A 20,507-nucleotide genomic window follows, 5' to 3' on the forward strand; every position below is an offset into this window, starting at 1 on the left:
TCTTTTAGAACGCCTTACCGTAGCCTGCAATAATAAAATGGTGTTGAATTAAAAACACTCACATTATTTTTAATTATTAATGTGAAGCTTTATTTCAATTAATCAACAGAATCAAAAGTTTTGTTACTACGAAAGTGTCGCTACGCTAAATTGACATCCTTGGCTGGATTAATGGCGGCGTCCATAGGAGTTACTGCCGTGAGGCATCTCCGCAGCTTTCGGTCTGTATTTTTGTCTCGTGAGACGATCTGATTGTTCGTTTGCTTTATTGACACACAAACTTGAATCACTTGAAGTTTTCAGTCATTTCTAGTTGTCTGATTTTTGTTGTCATGTTTTCGTACTGACTGATTCTGTGTCCAAGTTAGCTGGTAACCTTCACGGTGCGCTAATCATTGAATGAACTTCTTTGCAGATTGCGATCCACAAGCGTTTGCGACTCGGTGCGTGTGTTGGCTGTGAACTACCCCGACGAGCACAAAAGCAGCCATGGCTGTTCGCTGTGCGGATCCCGTTTATTCAGCACTTCTCACTGGCGGTGGGCGAGGAAAATGGAGAAGCCGTTCGTAAGCATGCTCTGTACTGCGTGTATGATATCGCCTGCTATAGGCAACGGGCGAACGTAACTCCGGCGCCGACGGAGGCGCCTCTCGCGGCGAGCAGCGCACCGGAGACAGGATACGCTCGCCGTCGCACACATTGGCAGTCAGCTCCGCATGCAATCTGATCGCTGCGGCTGGGCTGCGTACTCTTTTTGCGAAGAATGCCGGGGTCAAATACGAATGATTCTCCTGCTGTTGTCAATCTGAAATAACAATGAGAGATGCGAGCCAGAAAAATACAAGCGATGAACTGACGTAGCTTACCTCGATCTCCACGCTCTTCGGCGGCGCGTTGATTTTATACCTGTGCTACACGGGTACTTTCGAATGACATCTGAGTCGAATGGCAGTCGAGACTTGGAATGGCATTCGAACTCGACGGACTCCCGCGGTGCTGCACGGCACTTTCCAAACGCATTCGAAATTCTCAGCTCGTTTTCAGTGTACGACGACGACTACGGTCACGCTATAGTCCGACAACGGCACTATCACGGTGAACAGCAGCGTATGATTATAGTGAGCTATCTAGTTTATTATAATATTATTGTAGTGGCACAAGTTTTTTGGCTAAACGACACCGACGAGTCCGATCAGCGGACGGTCAGCTTTCATGCCCTCGGGAGTTCGGCGGCTGAGCGAAAATGCGCTGATGAGGTGACGGTGCGAATACATGCGCGCTTATACATTATGCGGATTGGAAATAAGCGAAACGAGCGCCTATATTTCACATGTGCACACATGGACACTCACTAGCGATAACCACTTGCCAAATTAATTTCAGTCGACGACTCCGTTCCCTTCAGCGACGACTGGGCCTAGCGAGCCCGCAGGGTTGGATCGGTGATTGTGAAGAACGAATTCACAAGTTTTAGCGAATGCAAATGGTCAACGAGTGTAGTTTTGACAAGAGTGACATGAAATCAACTATTGCTTACATCGCAGGACGCGCATACGATGAACGGGAAGCGGCGGACTCGGGATGCCGAGCAGTGCTTTACGGCCAGCAGCAGTCGTCGCCGTCGCTAGCTTGTGGGTATCAAGTTAAGCCATTTCAGTTAACGCGAACGGTCACCAAACATACTCCTGGATAAAGTAGTTTAAAATAAAGTACGGGGCACGTCGGAGGAAGCCGGGAAAATTAGCGAGAAGCGCCGGTCCTACGCGATGTCAACAACCCGGCTGTCAAGTGTTTCTCAGGCGAGCGATCGTGTCGGCGCTTCCCACAGATTGTCGCACTGCGTAAACAGGCACGGGTACAACCGGTACAGAAGAGAAGAGATTATTTAATAGAACTAAAGCGCATATTTCGTTTTATGTCTTGCAAATCAGTACAAGCTGTTCATACGCAGCGATGTAAACAGCAGCATGAGTACAGTCGTCCTCATCGGCGCACTCCTGGGGAAATTTCATGCACACGCGGTAAATGTTCGTTGGTGTACTATTATCTGCAAGCACTCACTTAGACGGAACATGAACTATTTGCTAAACAAACAGCAGAAAAAAGCGAGTAGCGGGTATCGAAATGAACAGCCACAGAGGCGAAAGCAGTCGCGCGGCTGTGGGCGGGGCGAAGCGACGGCGGCAGCGACGGCTATTGGTCGCTTCGGGCTGTGTTCGCGTTTCGAAGGCATTCCAAAATCTCCTTTTTCAAGTTCGCTCCTCGGAAGAAGGAATTCAAATCGTCCAAATCGCGAAATGCCGCCGATATAACTATCGGCACGCTTTCCACCGCCATTCTACCAGCCTCGCGCAAGGCTGCCATGCCGTCTGCTACGCCGGAGCAATCCTGCGATATGTTCCCCGCCTGCCCGCTAGATGGCGCTGGTTGTTCAGCGATCGTGGCGGCTCCTGACGACTGCCCGTTGCCTATACGACATTTAGAGTATACAAGATGTTCAGAAGTGCGACCAAGAAATGTCTTGCGTGACGTGTAGCATTTTGTAGTTTGAAACGTTACAGGCGAAAGTAATGTGAACGGGAACACGCGAGCGCGTGCCGATGCTGACCGGCCGTGCACGTCTGAGGCACGCCCCCGGCACTTGACCGGAGGGTGTTTCGAATTTTAAGAACAACAACGAGTACAAGAAGAGTGGTTTGAATAAATAATAAAAAATAAGACGTGCCTAACAATCATTGCTGTATGCTAAAGCAATGGGCTAGCAAAGTTTTCAGGTACTTGTACTTTAGCAGTGTTGACACAAAACGGAGGAAAAAGCGAACTTGAAAATTTTCAAGCAAATATTGGGACAGCAGCTGGGGAGAGAGCGGGGGTGGGGGGTGCACAAACCAGGAGTTATTAGTTAAGAAAATGTTAAAGAAATAGAAATAGGTCTGTGAAAAAAAAAGGGATGCAGGCGAAATCAGCACTGGAAACATACAGAACGTTCAAGCTGGAAATTACCAAAGAAAATGTCTATGATAATTCTAAGGGATGCTCTTTGCTGTTTGAGGTCAGGACGGGAGTACTGCGGACTAAGACGTGCCGAGTCAAGTACCAATAAGAGACAGACACGTTGTTCAGTATTTGTGGAGAGGAGGAGGCAATGGCTGAGGGCTTTGTCCTACAGTTTGTGGCTAAAATCAAGGCAAGAGTGAAGTTTCATCCGCACTCTGAAGGAGCGTGTGGAATGGCTCACGCTAAAGGCAAAGAGGAGCATTTCCTATCTCCAGTTTAAGTCTGAAATATATTAGGAGTCACGGCTAGGTGGCGTGAGCCGTTGCCCAATTTAAAGGGTTCATCCTTATCCATCCAGCGTGTACAAGCACGATGTTAGTGTAAGACACTTCACTGTTGTTAGCTCTGTGCAGACAAACAGGCCTGTGTTGCCCTGTTGCAGTTAGCATTGTGAAAGTGTCTTGCATGCTCCACACAATATCTAGTGAAAATCAGTAGCTCTTCTTGTTGGAAAACGTTCTTTGTTGCTTTGTGAAAGGCAAGTTCTCATGTGCTATATTGTACCTTCACTTGTCGCAGGTACCATCGAAGACGAAGCCAAAGAGTCCTGTGTTCCAAGTCTGGAAAAATATTACTCTTGCCGAGCTTGCCAAAGTGGTGCAGCGACCGATAGGTGAAATTATTGAAACGATAGCACTGTTCCATTGTTGTTAAAGGAAGAGGAAGAATCCGTATCTTTGATGCTCATCGTGCTCCATCTTTCAGATGACATCTATGAGGCGATTCTCTTCGTCGAAAATGCTGGACAGTACGACCATGATGACTGCGGTTAGTGTGCAAGAGACCAGTTCTGTGCCACCGACCCTGAATTTTCCTTTCTCCCTTTATCAACAGCACTGCGAGAGCTCTCTTGGTGCCATTGTCATCTATTTTTTCATTTCAGGAATCGATGACCTAGATATCCTCTTCAAGATCCTCAAGAGACTCGGCTATCGAGGTCAGATTGTGGCTCCTCCAGAACGACAGTCACCAAAAAAGGAATTTCAAGATGCAGTCAGAAGGTGCGAAACAGTTTCTGTGCTGAGTTTTGCCTTTTTTTGTCCTTGAATCTGCCATATTCATTCGCACCTCCCCTGCATCAAATTGGCATGAAAGGAAAAAAATGGCTGAGGCTTAAGTTGGTTAAGCCTGGAGAATGCGAAGCATCATCGTGTCGCGTAATTTGGAGGCGCACAACCACAGTGACGCGCGAGGTGGGCCCCCGTTTCTCCACTGTTGTGACGTCATCGTGTCACGTGGTGTGACGTCGTTGTCGTGACGCCATCGTGTCACGTGGTGTGACGTCGTTGTCGTGACGCCATCGTGTCACGTGGTGTGACGTCGTGTCACGTGATTTGGAGGCGCACAACCACAGCGACGACGCGAGGTGGGCCCCCGTTTCTCCACTGTCGTGACGTCATCGTGTCACGTGGTGTGACATCATGTATCACGTTATTTGGAGGCGCATAACCACGGTGAAGGGCTGAAGTGGTAGCTAAAGTAGTATGCTTCGCATAAAAAGAAAGCTTATATTCTGCTAAGCTTGGCTTAGCAGAATATAAGCTTAGCAGAATATATATATTCTGCTAAGCTTTTTATGCTTCGCATAAAAAGAAAGCTTATATTCTGCTAAGCTTGGCGTTCTCGGTTATTCTTCAGGCCACCCCCCGACCCAAGCATGCTTGTGCCACGGCCACCAGTCATTACAATCATGGGACATGTGGATCATGGAAAGACGACACTTCTGGACTCGCTACGCAATACCAATGTGGTTGACCAAGAGTTTGGCGGCATCACGCAACACATTGGCGCCTTCACTGGTAGGTGGCATGACGTCTGCTCACGGGTACACTGTCCATAGTTGCAAATAAATTATGTTCATTAGTCTGGAGCATTACCAAAGTGTTTGTTTGCTAACAAGCACTTTCAGAATTTATGGCAGGCCAAAAAAAAATCACAGTTCTACTTTAACTATACAGTAGACTCCCTTTAAGACGAACTCCAAGGGACCATGAAGACTGTTCATCTTATCAGAAGTTCATCTAATTAGGAGTGCTTCTTAAAATGATGATCGAGCATGCAGTGTGTGTCCAAATACTTCGTATATGTGAACAAAGCCATGAAATAGTCTTTTAGGAAAAAAATAATTGCAACATAAGCATTTATTGCACTACTAGTGCAGTGCATCAGGCACTGTTGAGTGTTGCCCAGTCTGTTATTTTTTTTTTGTGTCTGTCGAGAAAATCGTCTGCTTGCTACAAGCATAGGCATATCACTTAACCTTCCAAGATATCCTTCAGTGCCCTCACAGGGGAGGAGCAGCGACAGTTCTGCTTTCACAGAATCGCCCTTTCAACGGAGACGTGGTTAGGTCTCTGTGCCTCCCCACGTCGCATGGATCATTGGCGGTGCCAAAAAGCTTTCAATTTTTTAGCGTTTTTTTCTTTCCTTCCACTGAAATACTGCTAGAATGGTCGAGTAAAGCTGCATGGCTTGGGCACGGCTGGTCATGAAAGTTCATCTTAATCAATTAGCACGTGTGCAGTGTACATCTTAAGCAGATTTTCTTTTGCATTGACTCTATGGGAAACCAAACAAATGACCACCACTGTTCATCTTAACCAAGGGTTCATCTTAAGCGAGTTCGTCTTAACGGGAGTCTATATAGCGATTCGAAGGATTGCGGTAGAAAGAATGGAATGGAAGGCAAGGCTGACAACGTCAATTTGATGCTTGCAATTTTGTGACCGGTGTCGTCTTCCAAAGAAGTCACATTTGTCAAAGAGGTCAACACAGCCCATTTTCATTTTAATTTGTTGCACTGGGATGCTCTTTTTATTGGTAGACTGCCGACTAGTCAAAACCTGCATTCACTCTGAATGTAAAGCAATATTGCTGGTTATGGAATGAACAAAGATGACATAGGCACTGAGTAAAAGAATGCGTGAATGTGATTAGGAGCTTAACTTTCTGGGTCTTTGGAAAGAGCATCCTTCAGTGAATACTTCAGTTGCAACAAGGCCCCTCATTGCACAGATTTTGTTTTGTCGTGGGGACTGTCAGGTCTAAGTTGGTATGTTTTGCAGGTTAGCCCCTAAAGACGCATTTCTTTTTTTTTTAATGGTACCAAAATGGTCTTTAGTACCTGTGCTGGCATCTGTTGCAAAATGAAAAATGCTTTGGACGATGCTGTTCGCCTTAAACTAGACATTGTAAAAAACCAGCGCTTACGAACACGGACAGAGGACAAGGTGAAACAGACTGACGGCACTGATCAGCACCGTCAGTCTGTTTCACCTTGTCCTCTGTCCGTGTTCGTAAGCACTGGTTTTTCTGCAATGGATCACCACCAACTCGCCCAATCCTCAGTTCTTCTGCTGTTAAACTAGACACAGCATGTCAGAAAACACGCGACACGCTGGGCTTGTCATGAGCTGGAAATGAGTCTGCTTATGTCGAGCCTGGCTCGTTCAAGTTTGCTAAGGGGTTAAAGGATAATCAATGGGATCTGGAGTGAGAGAGAAAGAGAACTGATATACATTCTCAGTGTAATGAAAAGATAGCCGCTTACCTACCAATGCGCCAAAAACATGTTGGTTCATGAGTGGCATAAGTGCTTACTGGTGCATGGAACGGAATGCCATTAAGGTTTTGAGGTAACTCACAAAGGCTGTTGAAATTAATCTGAATTCTCTGTGATTAACAAAATTACGAATTCGGTTGCACCTGCAGGAAAGGAACCAGACCTAGTTTCTGCTTTTCTGTTTTCACACAATTGCTTTAGGTGGAATCAGCTTTAACGTTCTTATCGGTGTGCGGAAGGTGCTTTTTTTCCTTAATTTTTTTTGTCTGGAGTTCAAGTGCGGTTATCAGCATGTTGTGCTGCAGAAAAGTGTCGCTTGTACTTTCAGTGAAGCTGCCAAACAAGGAGAGCATCACATTCTTGGACACACCCGGGCATGCAGCTTTCTCGGCGATGCGTGAAAGAGGTGCCATGGCGACGGACATAGTCATCTTGGTCGTTGCTGCTGACGACGGTGTGATGGAGCAGACAGTCGAATCTATTCGATACGCTCGTGAAGCCAATGGTACTCGCACCGACTTTTGCTTCCTCTTCCTGTTTTAAAGCAGATACAACAGCTTGTTTGAAACTTCCGAAAGAAGTTGTCAAGCCAAGATTAGAGTCTTTATGGCTATGCCTTGTTATTTGACCTGAACTACAAACTTAGCTTTAGCAGTGAGCACTTCTCCCATTTCCACTAAAGTATCAGTTGAAAATTCTTTCCGTGCTGTATTTAACAAACATGCTGCTTTCTTTTTACAGGAAGTTCTTACTGTTTCCTGCTAATTAATGACTACATAAAAACTTGCCGAAATTCTGTACTTATTTGTTATATATCAGACAGCAGTCATACACCTTTTCTGCGATAGGGTAATTTAAGGTGCCGATAGTACTGCACAAAAACATGTCCGGTGTCAGTGCACCATGTGAGAGCAACTTCTTGTATTCTCTTCCAGTACCAATAATTGTTGCCATTAACAAGGTAGACAAGCCTGGAGTTGACATTGTAAGTGATTCTTGCTACAGATAGTTACCGAGACAAAACGGCTTTCATGGGTCGCTTTTTGGGAGTGTGAATGTGTATTGTTGTGCCTTTTTTTCTCCACAGGAACATGTTAAAAGGGGCTTGATGGCATACGGAATACAAATGGACGATGAAGGTGGAGACACGCAATATGTGTGCATCTCAGCACTGAAGGTGTGTTGCACAGGGGAAACGAAAAATAGCTTACATGCCAAGAACTTCTAATCGAGTTAGAGTGTCATTTTTGAAACTGTGGTAAATTTGATTACGGGTGAACAAATATGACTTTTACTTTATCAGCACAAACAATCCTCTGTCAGTTACTTTGTTTACTAAATATTCTGCTCAGGGAACAGAAGCTGCGGAGATATGTTTCATATGTAGGTGCTGCTTCACTGACTTGCAGTATTGAGGCTGTGGCTAGTGTTTTGCATTACTAGTGCTGAAGTTGCAATTTGAATTTGTACTTTATCAGTAGAATGCGAACAAAAGAATCAGCAAAAAAAAAAACATGTTGCCTAAATTAATTTAACTGTATTAACTAAATTAGCTTGTAGCTGAAAATGCCTCTGCAGTGGAAAGCTTGCATATCTTTATTGTTCTTAGGGCAAAGACTTGGAATCAAGACAAAATGGTTCACCTTTAACTTCCAGTGTTAACTCCACAGGGCACAAACTTGGACAAGTTAGTTGAAACTATTATGACCCAAGCTGCACTCATGGAGATCAAGGCAGACCCCAAGGGCCTTGTTGAAGGCGTGGTCATCGAATCCATGACAGACCAACACCGAGGGTAAAGGAAAAATTTGGAATATATCAAGACAAACATTGTGCCTTGTGCAGATTAATGATGTCACAAAGGCTAGCTATATGGCATTTGGGTAATTATTTTTAGGGTAGGAGAAGTGGGAAAAAGAAGGGTGTGCAGACAATTCTATTTACTCTATGTAATTCTTAGCGCAAGAATGTATGCATGGGAGTGGAAAATCCCTCTTGATGTATGTGAGCATGCAATGAGGTACTATAATGCCTTGCAATGAAGGCAAAGGCAGTGGCAGGATCTTGTGGCTCAAAATACAAGCCTCTTAACAGAACAGTTCTCTCTACAACCACTAGATGTCACCAGCATGCAAGTGGCTTCAGGCCATCTCAGGCTCTAATATATTGTACCATAGTGCAGAGTTCCAACTCCTATGTGTTTTCACTCTCTGTGGCCTGAGGTAGCGTTGCTTCACATGCTTTTAGTCTAAACATCCATTTTTTTTCATTAATTTTATGGTTGACTGTCGTCATTTATGGGACAAACATTTCTAGGAAGCTGTCCACGGCTCTAGTGCAGCGAGGAACGTTAAGGAAGGGAGCATACCTAGTGGCAGGACAGTCATGGGCAAAGGTAAGCTATTTGCCAGGCTGCTTCCTCTTGGATTAGGCGACGGCCCCTGTAACCTAGTGTTCTTAACCAGTGTGACAACATATTCGTTCCTCTCTCTCTTTCAAAGGTGCGTGGCATGTTTGATGAGTGGGGTAAGCCAGTACAGAATGTACCGCCTGGAACGCCAGCTCAAGTAATTGGCTGGAAGTCACTTCCATCTGCCGGCGACATCATCATCGAAGTTGAATCTGAGGTGACTATTCTGTTTCTACTTGTTGCCCAAAAGTGCTCCATTAGCAGAGTCTAGGGGTGTGAAAATAGTACTTTTCAAAATCTACTCGGAAATCAATAATCTAGCTCCAGTACTGAATTGAATTCAAATAGTGTGGCTAAAAAACGGAATGAGTAATGAAAAAACCGAATCAAATATGAATAGAGTGTATGATTATTCACCACTTGTGAGAAACTCTAAAGAGCAAACGCTACAACTCATGGAGTCAAAAGTGTAGCTGTCGCAAGACACAGCAGCCTATGAGGCGCATAGCATGAAGTCTGTGTATTAAAGCTGTAACCATCATTTTATGCACCTCAGAAAATTCTCTTTTTTCTTTTTTTCTACTGACGACACCGGTGAACAAACTAGCCCCACATCTTAGTTTATGAGGACAAGAGGTGAGCAGTGGCTTCCGATATCAGGCATGAAGGCAGGGTTTGCTGAATCTGGCTGAACTGTGCTGTGTCATCCAATCTTGGAGGCCATTTTAACCATATAATCATGGAGGCGTCATGAACACCGCCACGCGAATGGACCGCGTTGTGACGCTAACACGCAGGCCAATTGTGGCAGCATGCTGCGAGGTGGCCCCAATTTCTGAAACACCCGTTGAAGAAAACTACGACGTGCCCAATTTAAACTTTTTGTTGGTTATTCAAACCTATTCAAGAACTTCTCGATTCCGGCCGCGGTGGCCGAATTTCGATGGAGGCAAAATTCTAGAGGCCCATGTAGTGTACGGTGTCAGTGCATGCTAAAGAACCCCAGGTGGTCGAAATTTCCGGAGCCCTTCACTACGGTGTCCCTCATAGCCTGAGTCGCTTTGGGACATTAAACCCCAATAAACCAACTATTCGAGAACTTCAGGTCATTTTTGAATAATGTTGAATATGCACTATTTGATTCGTTCAAAGAATCGAACAGGAGAATATTCGATTTGGTATTAAAAAATTTTGAATATTCTCACACCTCCAGCTGCGTTCTCCTGCGACGCTACTACAAAAGGTAATTGAAACAAGCAAGGAAAAGCGTGCAAGCAAAATTTCACGAATCAGCCAGAGTGCTTAGAAAGTGGATCCATTTAGATCTATGGAGTGAATGTGCTACCTAGCCAAATAACAAGCTAACGCAGACTTTAGTAAAGCACTCGCGGCTCAACTGACCTTGAGCGGAAATTTGTCTCGCAGAAACGTGCGCATCAGGTCGTCGAGTGGCGAGAGTCCCAGCTGAGGGCAGAGAAAGACATAGAAGAGTACAAAGCAATTCAACAGAAGGTGCAACAGCATTTGGAGCAATACCGGTCAGAGCTTGAGCAGCGGCGAGCCATGGGTCTTCGTAGAAAGCGCAAGCGTCTCACCAACCGCGAAAAAGAGTTCACCGTCGACGACACTCCTTGTCTGCCCATCGTTGTCAAAGGTGCGCTAGACTACAACAATCCACATGATTTGCAACCTTTAATTTTTGTTCTTTGACGCAAATACAGATGTGCAGAATCAAGACCTTGTCAGATGGCCTCAGATGATAAAATATAGCAGTGCTCGACCTACTTACTTTCATTGTGTAGTTTAGGTGGACTATCATAGCCTTCAAGATGAGGCCTTTAGGCATGTTTGTTGCTGTGGCATGTTGACGATATTTATTGATTACCATCACAGATAAGTCGCAAAGTTTGCATTGATGTTGGACCTTTTTATTTTTGAACCCGTTGAATTAGGCAACGAGATTGACTGAGTAACTACATCGATACATAATATCGACTACCATTGCATACTGTGTTATTACTGGACTCCTGTTTAGATACCTTCTATTATTCTAAACATGCATCCAACATTCGGCTCTAGTTTAGAGCAAGGTACTTGTTCACTGCTCAAAAACTGATAAGTTCTTATTGGCTCCCTCCCTAGGCGACGTTGATGGCTCTGTGGAAGCTGTTCTGGATCTACTGGACACTTACCACTCACACCAAAACTGCCGTCTAGACATCATTCACTACGGAGTAGGTCCCGTGTCGGAATCTGATGTGGAGCTGGCACAACCCTTCAATGGTAATGAAGAACCATCCTGCTTGGCACGTTGCAATTTACATGGTGAATTTTCACAAAGTGACAAGTTACCTTGTGCAAAACTTAGAAAATTCTTTCAAAGAAACACCAATATGTGCTGTTCAAAGTTTTTGATGCTTCACCATAACTAGCAAGCTTGCAGTTTCAACTAGATTAAATGGAACTGTCTACTTGAAGAAGGCAAGGTGATATGCTGATTTCACTTATCGTAAACTGTTATTGCACATTAATTGTAGTAATTGCATTGAAATCGTAAGGATATTTGGCAAAGTCGTAAAGCCTCTTGTTGCATAGTATATAAAAGTTAAATCGGCTTCGTATACCCGGTTTTTACGAGAATGTGGGTAGTAGTGCTGCTGCACTGAAATGTCCGACAGGATAAAACCACACTGAAGGCTCAAGCCACCCCTGCCACTTGACAAGTATTGAACAATGAACCAGAGTTGTTCCATTTGGGGAATTTTTCCTTTCTCAGGGAATCTGAGGGGTAAAATTTGGCAAAAGAGAATTTTCAGAACCAGTATTGTCTCACTTTTTTCATAATGAAAATCAAGAGCTTTCAAATTGCTGCAGGGAAAAAAGGGCCCGAAAATAGGGAATTCTGGGTCTATTTGATGGAATTTTCGGTTATGGCATGGAACATTACTGCAGTGAATCTGCCGCAAAACATTTCAGTTATGCTTTCTTGTATATAAATAGTGCAGCCTAGCTTTGCGACAAAAAAAAAGGCAGGCACAGGACTCCTGTACTAATAGTTGTGACATGCAGACTAGAGGGCAGAACACAGAGTTCTGTGATGCCAGCTATATTTATCTCACAAAGTACTCGTACATCTACATACATAAATGCTGGAGGTCCCAAGGTTAAGAAACGGGGGGGGGGGGGAATTCCCTACCGGGAAAAACAAGAACTTAATTCAGCAGAGAACATAAGAAATACATCAGTTATACAATCATAAATGCGAAAGATAACAAAGCACATATCATAAGCTGGAATACTATAGTGTAATGAATACAACCGGAGAACTGTATCTGTGTTCTGCTGATGCTGCGCGCAATGTAGTCTGCATTGCTAGGCCATACTGGACACATGAAGGTAAAGAACACTGTGCACCAAAAGGGCACGTCCAGTCATGCAGGATGTCGTCTGTTTTCCTCCAGTGCTTTAACAACTACCACATATAAGAGCTTTCAGTGTTTCCGGCACAGTTCGGGCAGTGCTTGTAATGAAAACTGAAAAAACTTTCCCAGGCATTGTCTACGCCTTTCACGTGCCTGTCCTGGGCGCTGCAAAAGAAGCAGCGGAGGAAGGAGAGGTCGACATACGCACTTACAACGTCATCTACCACCTGATAGACGATATCAAGAAGGAACTCAGCAAACGGTTGCCACTCCTCGACGTGGAAGAGGTTCATGGTCAGCATCAGTTTGGCTTCTCCTGGCCTGGATTGCAACGAGTATTAGTCCCGGAGCTCAACTAACGGTCTGCATGACCAGGAATAGGGGTGCTATGTTAGTTTGTGGCGCGACCGCTAGGGCTGCTGCAGTTGTGTATGGGCATGCGTGACACGAACCTACCCAACCCAACCCTGTACTTGCAGCGGTCTTCTAATTTGCTCGGCTATAATTGTCAAATGTAAAAGGTCCTTGCGGTCTGTAAAACCCTAACAGAAATTAATCAAACATGGAGGCAGACATGCAAGAACAGCCATGTTACTGCTGTTTAGTTTGTATATGCTGTTTAGCAATGTGGACACAAGTCAGCAACATGAACATGGCAGACGGCAGACATCAGTGCTTCTGTTCGTTCTTTTTGCGTTTTTTTTTTGTTGCTGGCTGGAAAAAATGCCACCGAAGGGTCTGTGCTGGAACTAACATGCAGCGTTCATTCAGTAAATGCATTCTGAGTTCTCATGTGTTTCAGTAGGAAACTGAAGTTTCACATTTTTCGGTTATGAGAAGTGCCTTGGATGCTGTGGATGCCTTACAAAGTTGCCTTGAAAGACTCTTTCCTTAAACGCTGCACTGTTAAGGGGGGACCCTGGTCTTTAAAAAAAAATTTTTATTAATAAAGTCACAGTTATGAAATTTTCAGGCCACATGTATTTTTATGCGCTGATTCTAGATATGTCATTTAATTTCATGTGAAACAATTCCTTGAGCACTTGTACAATTTTTATGCAAGGATTTTGGGAAAAGTTTTCCAGAAAATTTGCTGCAGGAAACTCGCTGAAATGCATGCCATTGGGTTCTCTTGACACCAAGGAATGCAATAAGGGTAAAATTGTCATCTTGGCTGTCATAGAAGTTATAGAGTTTTGAAGTTGTCACTTCAGAAATGAGAAGAAAAGTGTGTATTCCTGTTTCTGAAGTGGCAGCTTCAGTACCCTATAACTCAAGTTCTATGATAGCCAGGATGATAATTTTACCCTTATTGCATTCCTTGGTGTTAAGAGAACCCAATGGCATGCATTTCAGCGAGTTTCCTGCAGCAAATTTTCTTCAAAACTTTTCCCAAAATACTTGCATAAAAATTGCTCAAGGAATTGTTTCACATGAAATTAAATGACATATCTAAAATCAGCACGCAAAAATACATGTGGCCTGAAATTACTATGACTAGATTAATAAAATTTTCTTTTCAAGACCAGGGTCCCCCCTTAAGTCATAGAGCAACTGTAAGAGCAAGGAGAGCAGCTGAAGGAGAGCACTGTCAAGGTGTTTGCAGTGGCATGATCCGCATGTGATGCATGGAGTGGCTTCAGCTGGAGTGCAAAGCACTGGCAGCAACACCTCTCCCACATTCGTTTATTTTTTTCCTCTCAGGAGAAGCGCTTGTGCAGCAGGAATTCCTGGTCTCCGAAGGCAGAAAGAAGGTCCCGGTGGCAGGCTGCAAGTGCACCAAGGGCATGCTGCGCAAGAATGCGCTCTACAAAGTAGTTCGAGATGGGAAAACTATACACAGTGGTAAGTGGCCAGCTTTGCCGATGATGTGCCTGCCTTTTCTTTATATTCTCATCCAGGCAGAATGATTAGAAACAAACTTGAGTTCATTTTGAGAAAACCACGGCGTACCACAGTGTTTTTGCAGGAGTCAACTCAGCTGCAAGCCCCGGCTAGTTCACCACAGTTGCTATTATGTGCTAATGCAACTGCGTGATCCGTGGGAGGCACCAACCGCCTTTCTCATTTTCAAGCTATTTGTGAGGTGGCATGACTGTTTATTTGCAGACATTAGAGAGCAACTGCAGAGGTTTTAGAATTCAACAAGTTTGAAGAGGTCGAATGGGCGAAACTAGCAGGCAAAGCATGCGAGGTCATTTTGGGCTAGTATTTGAAATGGCGATGTAATCGCCGATTAAAATCATGACGACCGTCAAGCTTCTCTGCAGTCCACCTCACCAAATGGGAGGGCACATGATGATGTCATCTACGGTATTGGTACATTTCCAATGCATACACGCTTGCTTTGAAGGGAAGAAAACCAATGCAACCGAAGGCAAAGCCATCTGAGCGTTGTTTAGCCGCATCCAATGATGCGTGACAGAGGGTGACTGACGGCAGCGGAATTTTGAAATCTTAACCCATGATGTCACATCAAGCTTCTTCGCACTCCTCCGATGCTGCGAGGAGAACCCTGAAATTTACTCGTCGATTGCGTCACCATTTTAAATGCTAGGGGAAAAAAACTTGACATGCTTTACCTACAGCCTATGTGGTAGACTTTAAACTCTGAATATCGTAGAATTCTCAAAAAGTGGTGTGGTTTTCCTTTAAGCGTTATTTTCTAAGCTGTGCTGTTTAGATTACAAGAACAAGAGAAATATCATAGCCTTGTTTTCATCTTCTCTGCAGGGCGGCTGGCATCCATGAGGCATCTTAAGAATGAAGTGGACTCTATCAAGAAAGATGTTGAGTGCGGACTTATGTTTCAAGACGCTAATGTTCGGTTTGAGCACGGTGATGTTCTCATCTGCTACACCATGAAACAGGTGCCTCAAGAGACAGACTGGGATCCCGGCTTCTAATCTGTCATGTGTTGTGCCCACATTAAGACTGCCACACATACTTGCTGCAGTAACACTAAATTAATGAACCTGCTGAACATGCTGAACCAACTGCTTCACATTAAAGGGACACTGAGGAGAAATTGAAGTTGGCTTGTATCGACAGAATACCAGCTCCTGATTACAAAAACACCACTCATACTGACAACAAAGCTCTTGTAACGTAGAAAAGAGAAAGAACCAAAATACAGGTATCGCCACCACAGGCCAAACTCGCAAGTACAAGTGTGATGACGTCATAGGACGAAACAGTGTTGCTAGAACCAATGGTTCTAGTAACTCTAGGACCCGAGAAGCAACAAATCACTGAGGCGCAGCCAATGCATGCACAAATCTTCTTGACGTTGCCAGATGGCGCCACGTGCCCGGCAGTTACGCGTGCGCCTGCAGCATCGGGACCAATCAGCGCCTGCTCATCGGCGTTAGGGGGGCTCCCGGTATTCCGCTAGCGGTAACAAGGTACACGGTATGCTAAACGTGTCTATTTGCGAGAACTTTGTTGACGACTTCGAGAACGGGATCCATCGTAACGCTGGTAAAACGCCAGTGCAAACGTAAGCGAAGCGACTGTAGCGATGGCCGCAATAGCCGATAGATGCCTTCAACGTTCGGCCGGCGGTAGCTTTCGTTTCGGCTGCTGCTAGGTCGCACTGCTGGCCGGCAGAAATCACGGAGTCTGCGTTACGTCATGGCACATCATGTTTCACGTCACTTAGTCCTGTGTCGTCATAGGAGAACCCAAGTTTGAATCAGAGCGGCGGGAAAAACTTTTCCAACTTCGAGTCCAAATTTCTTAGAAATAAATGCATCTTTCGCTGCCGGCTTAATGGCAACAAAGCCATGACATGCCTTCGGATTTTGCTATAAAAAAAATATTAATAGTGCTCTCCTCACTGTCCCTTTAAAGGTGCAAAGCTAGATGCAGCAGCCTGCTAAGGTGTTTTTGTCTCTTGCATCTGAATAAGAAATCTGCAGGTTGTGTAAGCAGCACCAACATCCATTTAGTGGTGGCGGCAGAGCTGGTGAAAACAGCCTAGACATCTGAAATCCACAGATATTCTCCCCATTAAATCATAGTGAATGAATGGTGCTTGAATTTATTATTGTACAGATAATTTTCTTCTTATGAAGCAATTAATGCTTTTCTGTATAGTATCTCAGCAGCTTGTTGGACAGTGAAGTGTCTGTTGGTGTTGTGGAGTCCACAGTAAAGTATACATGCGCAGTTTCGGTGTGAAGTGTTTTTCTTCACTGAAAAAAAACTGCAGAGCGGAGCACACAGGGCCGCTCAGGTATTTCACGCAAAGAAGCACTTACGTCTCGCTATCCAGTAACATATGTGAGCTCATCAACACACTTTTATTTTTTTACTATTATTACAGTCACAATTAACATGGATTCCGTCCCTGAAAAAGAAAAAAGAAAAAACTTCAGTGAAACTTTGCAAGCCTCCCTCTAGTTTGTTCTCGGTTCAAAGACAAAGGACAAGCTTTTCTTTATGACAGCCAAAGGAGACGTAAACAAAACATGTTCCAATGAAAGCATGAAAGTGCATGCTTTTGTAAAAACATACAGCAAACAACAAAAATGGCACTGTAGAGCCTTTCCTGCACTTTACCAGCTTTGTACCCATCACAGAATTCAAACACTATTTTAAGGGTCAAGAGGATCTTGGAAACAAATTTTTATTCATGAAGTTGCATTGACGAAATCTTCAGGAAACGTACTTTTGTGTGCCAGTTCTAAATATGTCATTTAATTTCATGTAAAGCAAGTCCTTGTGACTTGCCATCATTACTCTCGAAATCTGTGCCTTTGCATAATTTGCGCACCCCTAATTTATTAGCTGGATTAAAAAAAAAAACTTCATATATTTCACACTCCCTCCAGCGCCAGACCATCAGCATGAGGCATTTTATAACTCGACGTTTGGATGTTCCAGCTTTTTCTTCCAGTCCCTTAAACTCCACATTAATGAGGTTTTACTAGCCATCATGTGATTTTTAGTTGCCAGTCATGTGTGTCATTTCATTTTGCATGATCACATCATAGGCTGGATGCTGTTACGCTGCCTAATCAAATAGCATTCATTTCTGTGCATATCGTGTTTTTTTTTAAATGCTGCTAAGCCAGTTCAATTCTGTTTATATCAGCTGCAAAGAGCATACACTATTTAGAAAAAAATAAGGTTGATAGCATTTGCCTGTTTATCATTTTGATAAACTGATATTCGATTCGATATTCGAAGCCATTCTTTTTTCATATTCGTATTCAATTAATATTAGAAAATTTCACTATTTCCACACCCCTAATTATTTGTAATCAGCATGCAAAAACATGTTTCCTGAAGTTTTCACAATTGTGACTTAATTAATTAACAATTTTTTATTTTTAGCAGCCTCCCCCCACCCCCCTTTAATTAGACTGCTATCAACAAGTGATGTAGCAGGTCTTGATAATGCATGTGACCACTACCACAGAGTCGGCAGATATCATGGCCACCTCAATGGTGTGAATATTATGTGATGGGCATATTAGTGTGCCCAAGAGGGCTTTAAAGGAGTATAGACGGCAAGTTATTGGTTACACGTTTCCTTGTTTATAATGACATACAATTATAGTAGTTTTTGAAAAAAAGGAAACGGTGTGGTAACTATATTACTTCTTGGTGGACACTTTTATGGCGCCAGCCATGAAGGAAGGAAGGTGGGAGCGAAAGAATAAAAAGGGAAAGACGTGCTGTAGTGGAGGGGTCTGGAAATAATTTCGACCACCTGGGGATCTTTACCAACCAAATTTTGGTGTCGGCACTCCTTTAAAGGGTCTCAGAGAGGGGCTGTCAATAAAGTTGCTGTATGCCTCCGATGTTAAAGGATGCCACTCCAAGAATAGCCTTCGCACCTTTCTCTCTCCTCTCATCACTCTTTGCATGCTTAAAGGTTGGCGCTACTCTGCTGGCCCTACCACTGGCTGCGTGGGAATTCCCCTCCGTGGGGGGTGGGGGCAAACCTTCCTTACCCACCACAGCAATGGGACTGACTGGCCACGACAATGGTAGCTGCGTGACGTTTGAAAGAATCTAACCAATAGCCACCTCTTAACCGACATACGCAGGCATGTGAAACGGAGGGCGCGAGTATGAAAAAGTTGCCAGAAAGAGCTCCAAAGCTTTCGTGTGCGATTGTTGGTTCTCTGCTACGCGTAGAGTGTAATTTTTGGCCCAGGCGTTCATGAAAACGCAATGTATTGACTGAGTGCGTTATGTACTCTCCTCCTCAGGTGTTTCAGAGTCACTTTAACATATGAATGCTAAAGAACCCAAAGTGGCCATAACTAATCTGGAATCTTCCACTATGGCACCCTCAATGTTACACTGGGACATAAAAATTTATTAAATGCAGAGAGAGGAAGACAATTTGTACTTTTTTTTAATCTTAATTAACTGCTCAAATCAGGATTGAATTCTAGCTTTGGAACTAAGTGTGCAGCACAATGACACAAGGTCAACCACAGGTCATGAGCAAACTCACCAAGGCTTACGCGTCGAGGTCCTGAGACCCCACGTTGTCATCCGACGTTGACAACCTGATCTTGGTGTTGCTCGAAGATGACCGCCAGCTGTCTCTCTCAGACCGGCCACTGCTGTAGTCCCTTGAAGAGTCCCTCGAAGAGTCCCTAGAATCTCGAGAATCTCGAGATTGGTCTCTCTACAGACAGGCGCATGTGCGAGAGAGAGAGAAAGAACGAAAAAAATAAAGAAATGGGTGGGAGCTGTGCTCAATCAGATATCCAGAGCAGAACAACTAGCACCAAAATGCCAGAGTTAGTGTTTAGTAAGAAAGAACGAGCATACTAACTTTTATTTTAAGGGCGATCTGCAAAGGGAAGAAGATGGGAAGGGAAGAAGCACAAGACAAAATGCGACTCTGTTAGTAAAGAGGTTTTTGTTAGCTGCGATAAGTCACAGGCAAGACTGACGCAGTAGCTTTAATGCTGTTGATAGCCTTGCGTCAGTGTCAAATGTTTTCACACAGAGACAGAAGTGAGTGCAATGCAGTTAGTAGGCAATTAACTGTTCTTGTTTGCTGCAGGTACATTCAGCATACAGCGATCTTGTTAAATTAGCCAGTGGTCCTCAACATCACACTAACAGAATAGAAAAAAAAGAGATCCTGAAACTCTGAAAGCAGAGATCGTGTCTCCCTTCAAAATTTCGAAAGCTTTGTGTTCCCAATGGCCTTTTTCTCCCCAGGAGCACAAAAAAGAACACTAAAAATTTTTTAGAGTTAGCTTCATGGACCACAGAGATCACACCTAGAGCGTCCTTGTAACCGTACCAACAATGTGTTAGCAAAAATGACAACTTTCAGTGGCATGCAGAGGAATAACCAAAACCAAGAGAGCAACCCGTTGTCATGCAATGCATACTTACAGATTTGCTAGAATCTTTCTGTGTTCGGGAAAGAAAAGTATGGTTGTTTGCATGAGAATAGGCAAGGCGTTAGTATTCGTCTGAGTAAACGTAAATTTGCTGCTGTCCAATCTTTGCCACTATGCAGTGCATTCTTTACTATTTCTTTTTTGTGGCTGTGACATCAGATGGCCATAAGTAGTACGCTAGTACTTGCTCTACGCAAGCGCTTTTCCAGTATGCTCCACACTGAGTACTAGAAAACTAGAAGGTACCTCACATACCAAACATCAGCTGTGACCAATACAAAAACTAGATTCACCTTCAAGTTCGAACAAAAGAATAATGCTTTGAGATATAAACACTGCTCCAAGGGTGCTGCGTGAAAACATAACGTGATGTGCAAGGCATGTGAGGGTAAAAACGTGAACCGCAGACAAATTCTGACCGCATGTTCACAGTATTGCCACCTGGTGTTGACAGGTGGCACATAAAAACATAAAAAGTCGTGCACCACAAGTGCTTTCTCTGCCTTGAAGAATGTGCACAGCTACATTATAAAATACTGCCTGGTGCTCAGCATAGAGATAGCCCTTTCCAATTACATCCGAGCATGTGACATGTAGTGAACGGAGGCGGAGCAGTTTAAACACGAACAGAAGTGTTGAAAGTTTCGGTGACAACCTTTATGGGACGAGCA

At 44.0% G+C, this 20,507-nt stretch overlaps 2 protein-coding genes across 5 annotated transcripts in view; one reads left to right on the top strand and one right to left on the bottom strand.

Moving 5' to 3' along the window:
* Positions 1-165: 165 nt before the first annotated feature.
* Positions 166-16,621, top strand: mIF2 (mitochondrial translation initiation factor 2). The gene is made up of 17 exons (XM_089558281.1): positions 166-221; positions 416-566; positions 3,577-3,670; positions 3,763-3,825; positions 3,941-4,058; positions 4,696-4,856; positions 6,948-7,124; positions 7,555-7,604; positions 7,707-7,796; positions 8,290-8,414; positions 8,936-9,014; positions 9,121-9,246; positions 10,455-10,683; positions 11,172-11,312; positions 12,581-12,745; positions 14,156-14,296; positions 15,185-16,621. Exons 1-17 carry the CDS (start codon positions 172-174, stop codon positions 15,355-15,357), a joined length of 2,133 nt encoding a protein of 710 aa, XP_089414407.1. The 5' UTR covers positions 166-171; the 3' UTR covers positions 15,358-16,621.
* A 101-nt stretch (positions 16,622-16,722) lies between these two features.
* Sym (symplekin scaffold protein) overlaps positions 16,723-20,507 on the bottom strand; it is a 39,720-nt gene continuing 35,935 nt past the window's right edge. For 2 of the 4 annotated variants that reach the window (XM_089558280.1, XM_089558279.1), the window contains 2 exons: positions 18,927-19,103; positions 16,723-16,802 (listed from right to left, as the gene is read on the bottom strand). In XM_089558280.1, coding sequence (XP_089414406.1) covers positions 18,933-19,103 — 171 coding nt within the window. In that variant the 3' untranslated portion in view covers positions 16,723-16,802; positions 18,927-18,932. Of the gene's footprint in view, positions 16,803-18,926; positions 19,104-19,253; positions 19,272-19,828; positions 19,847-20,507 lie in introns of all 4 variants that reach the window. The other 2 variants (XM_089558277.1, XM_089558278.1) reach the window with 2 other exon arrangements.

This window comes from Amblyomma mixtum, chromosome 8 (genome assembly GCF_055824585.1).
Source record: "Amblyomma mixtum isolate Tamu chromosome 8, ASM5582458v1, whole genome shotgun sequence".
Lineage (NCBI taxonomy): Eukaryota > Metazoa > Arthropoda > Arachnida > Ixodida > Ixodidae > Amblyomma > Amblyomma mixtum.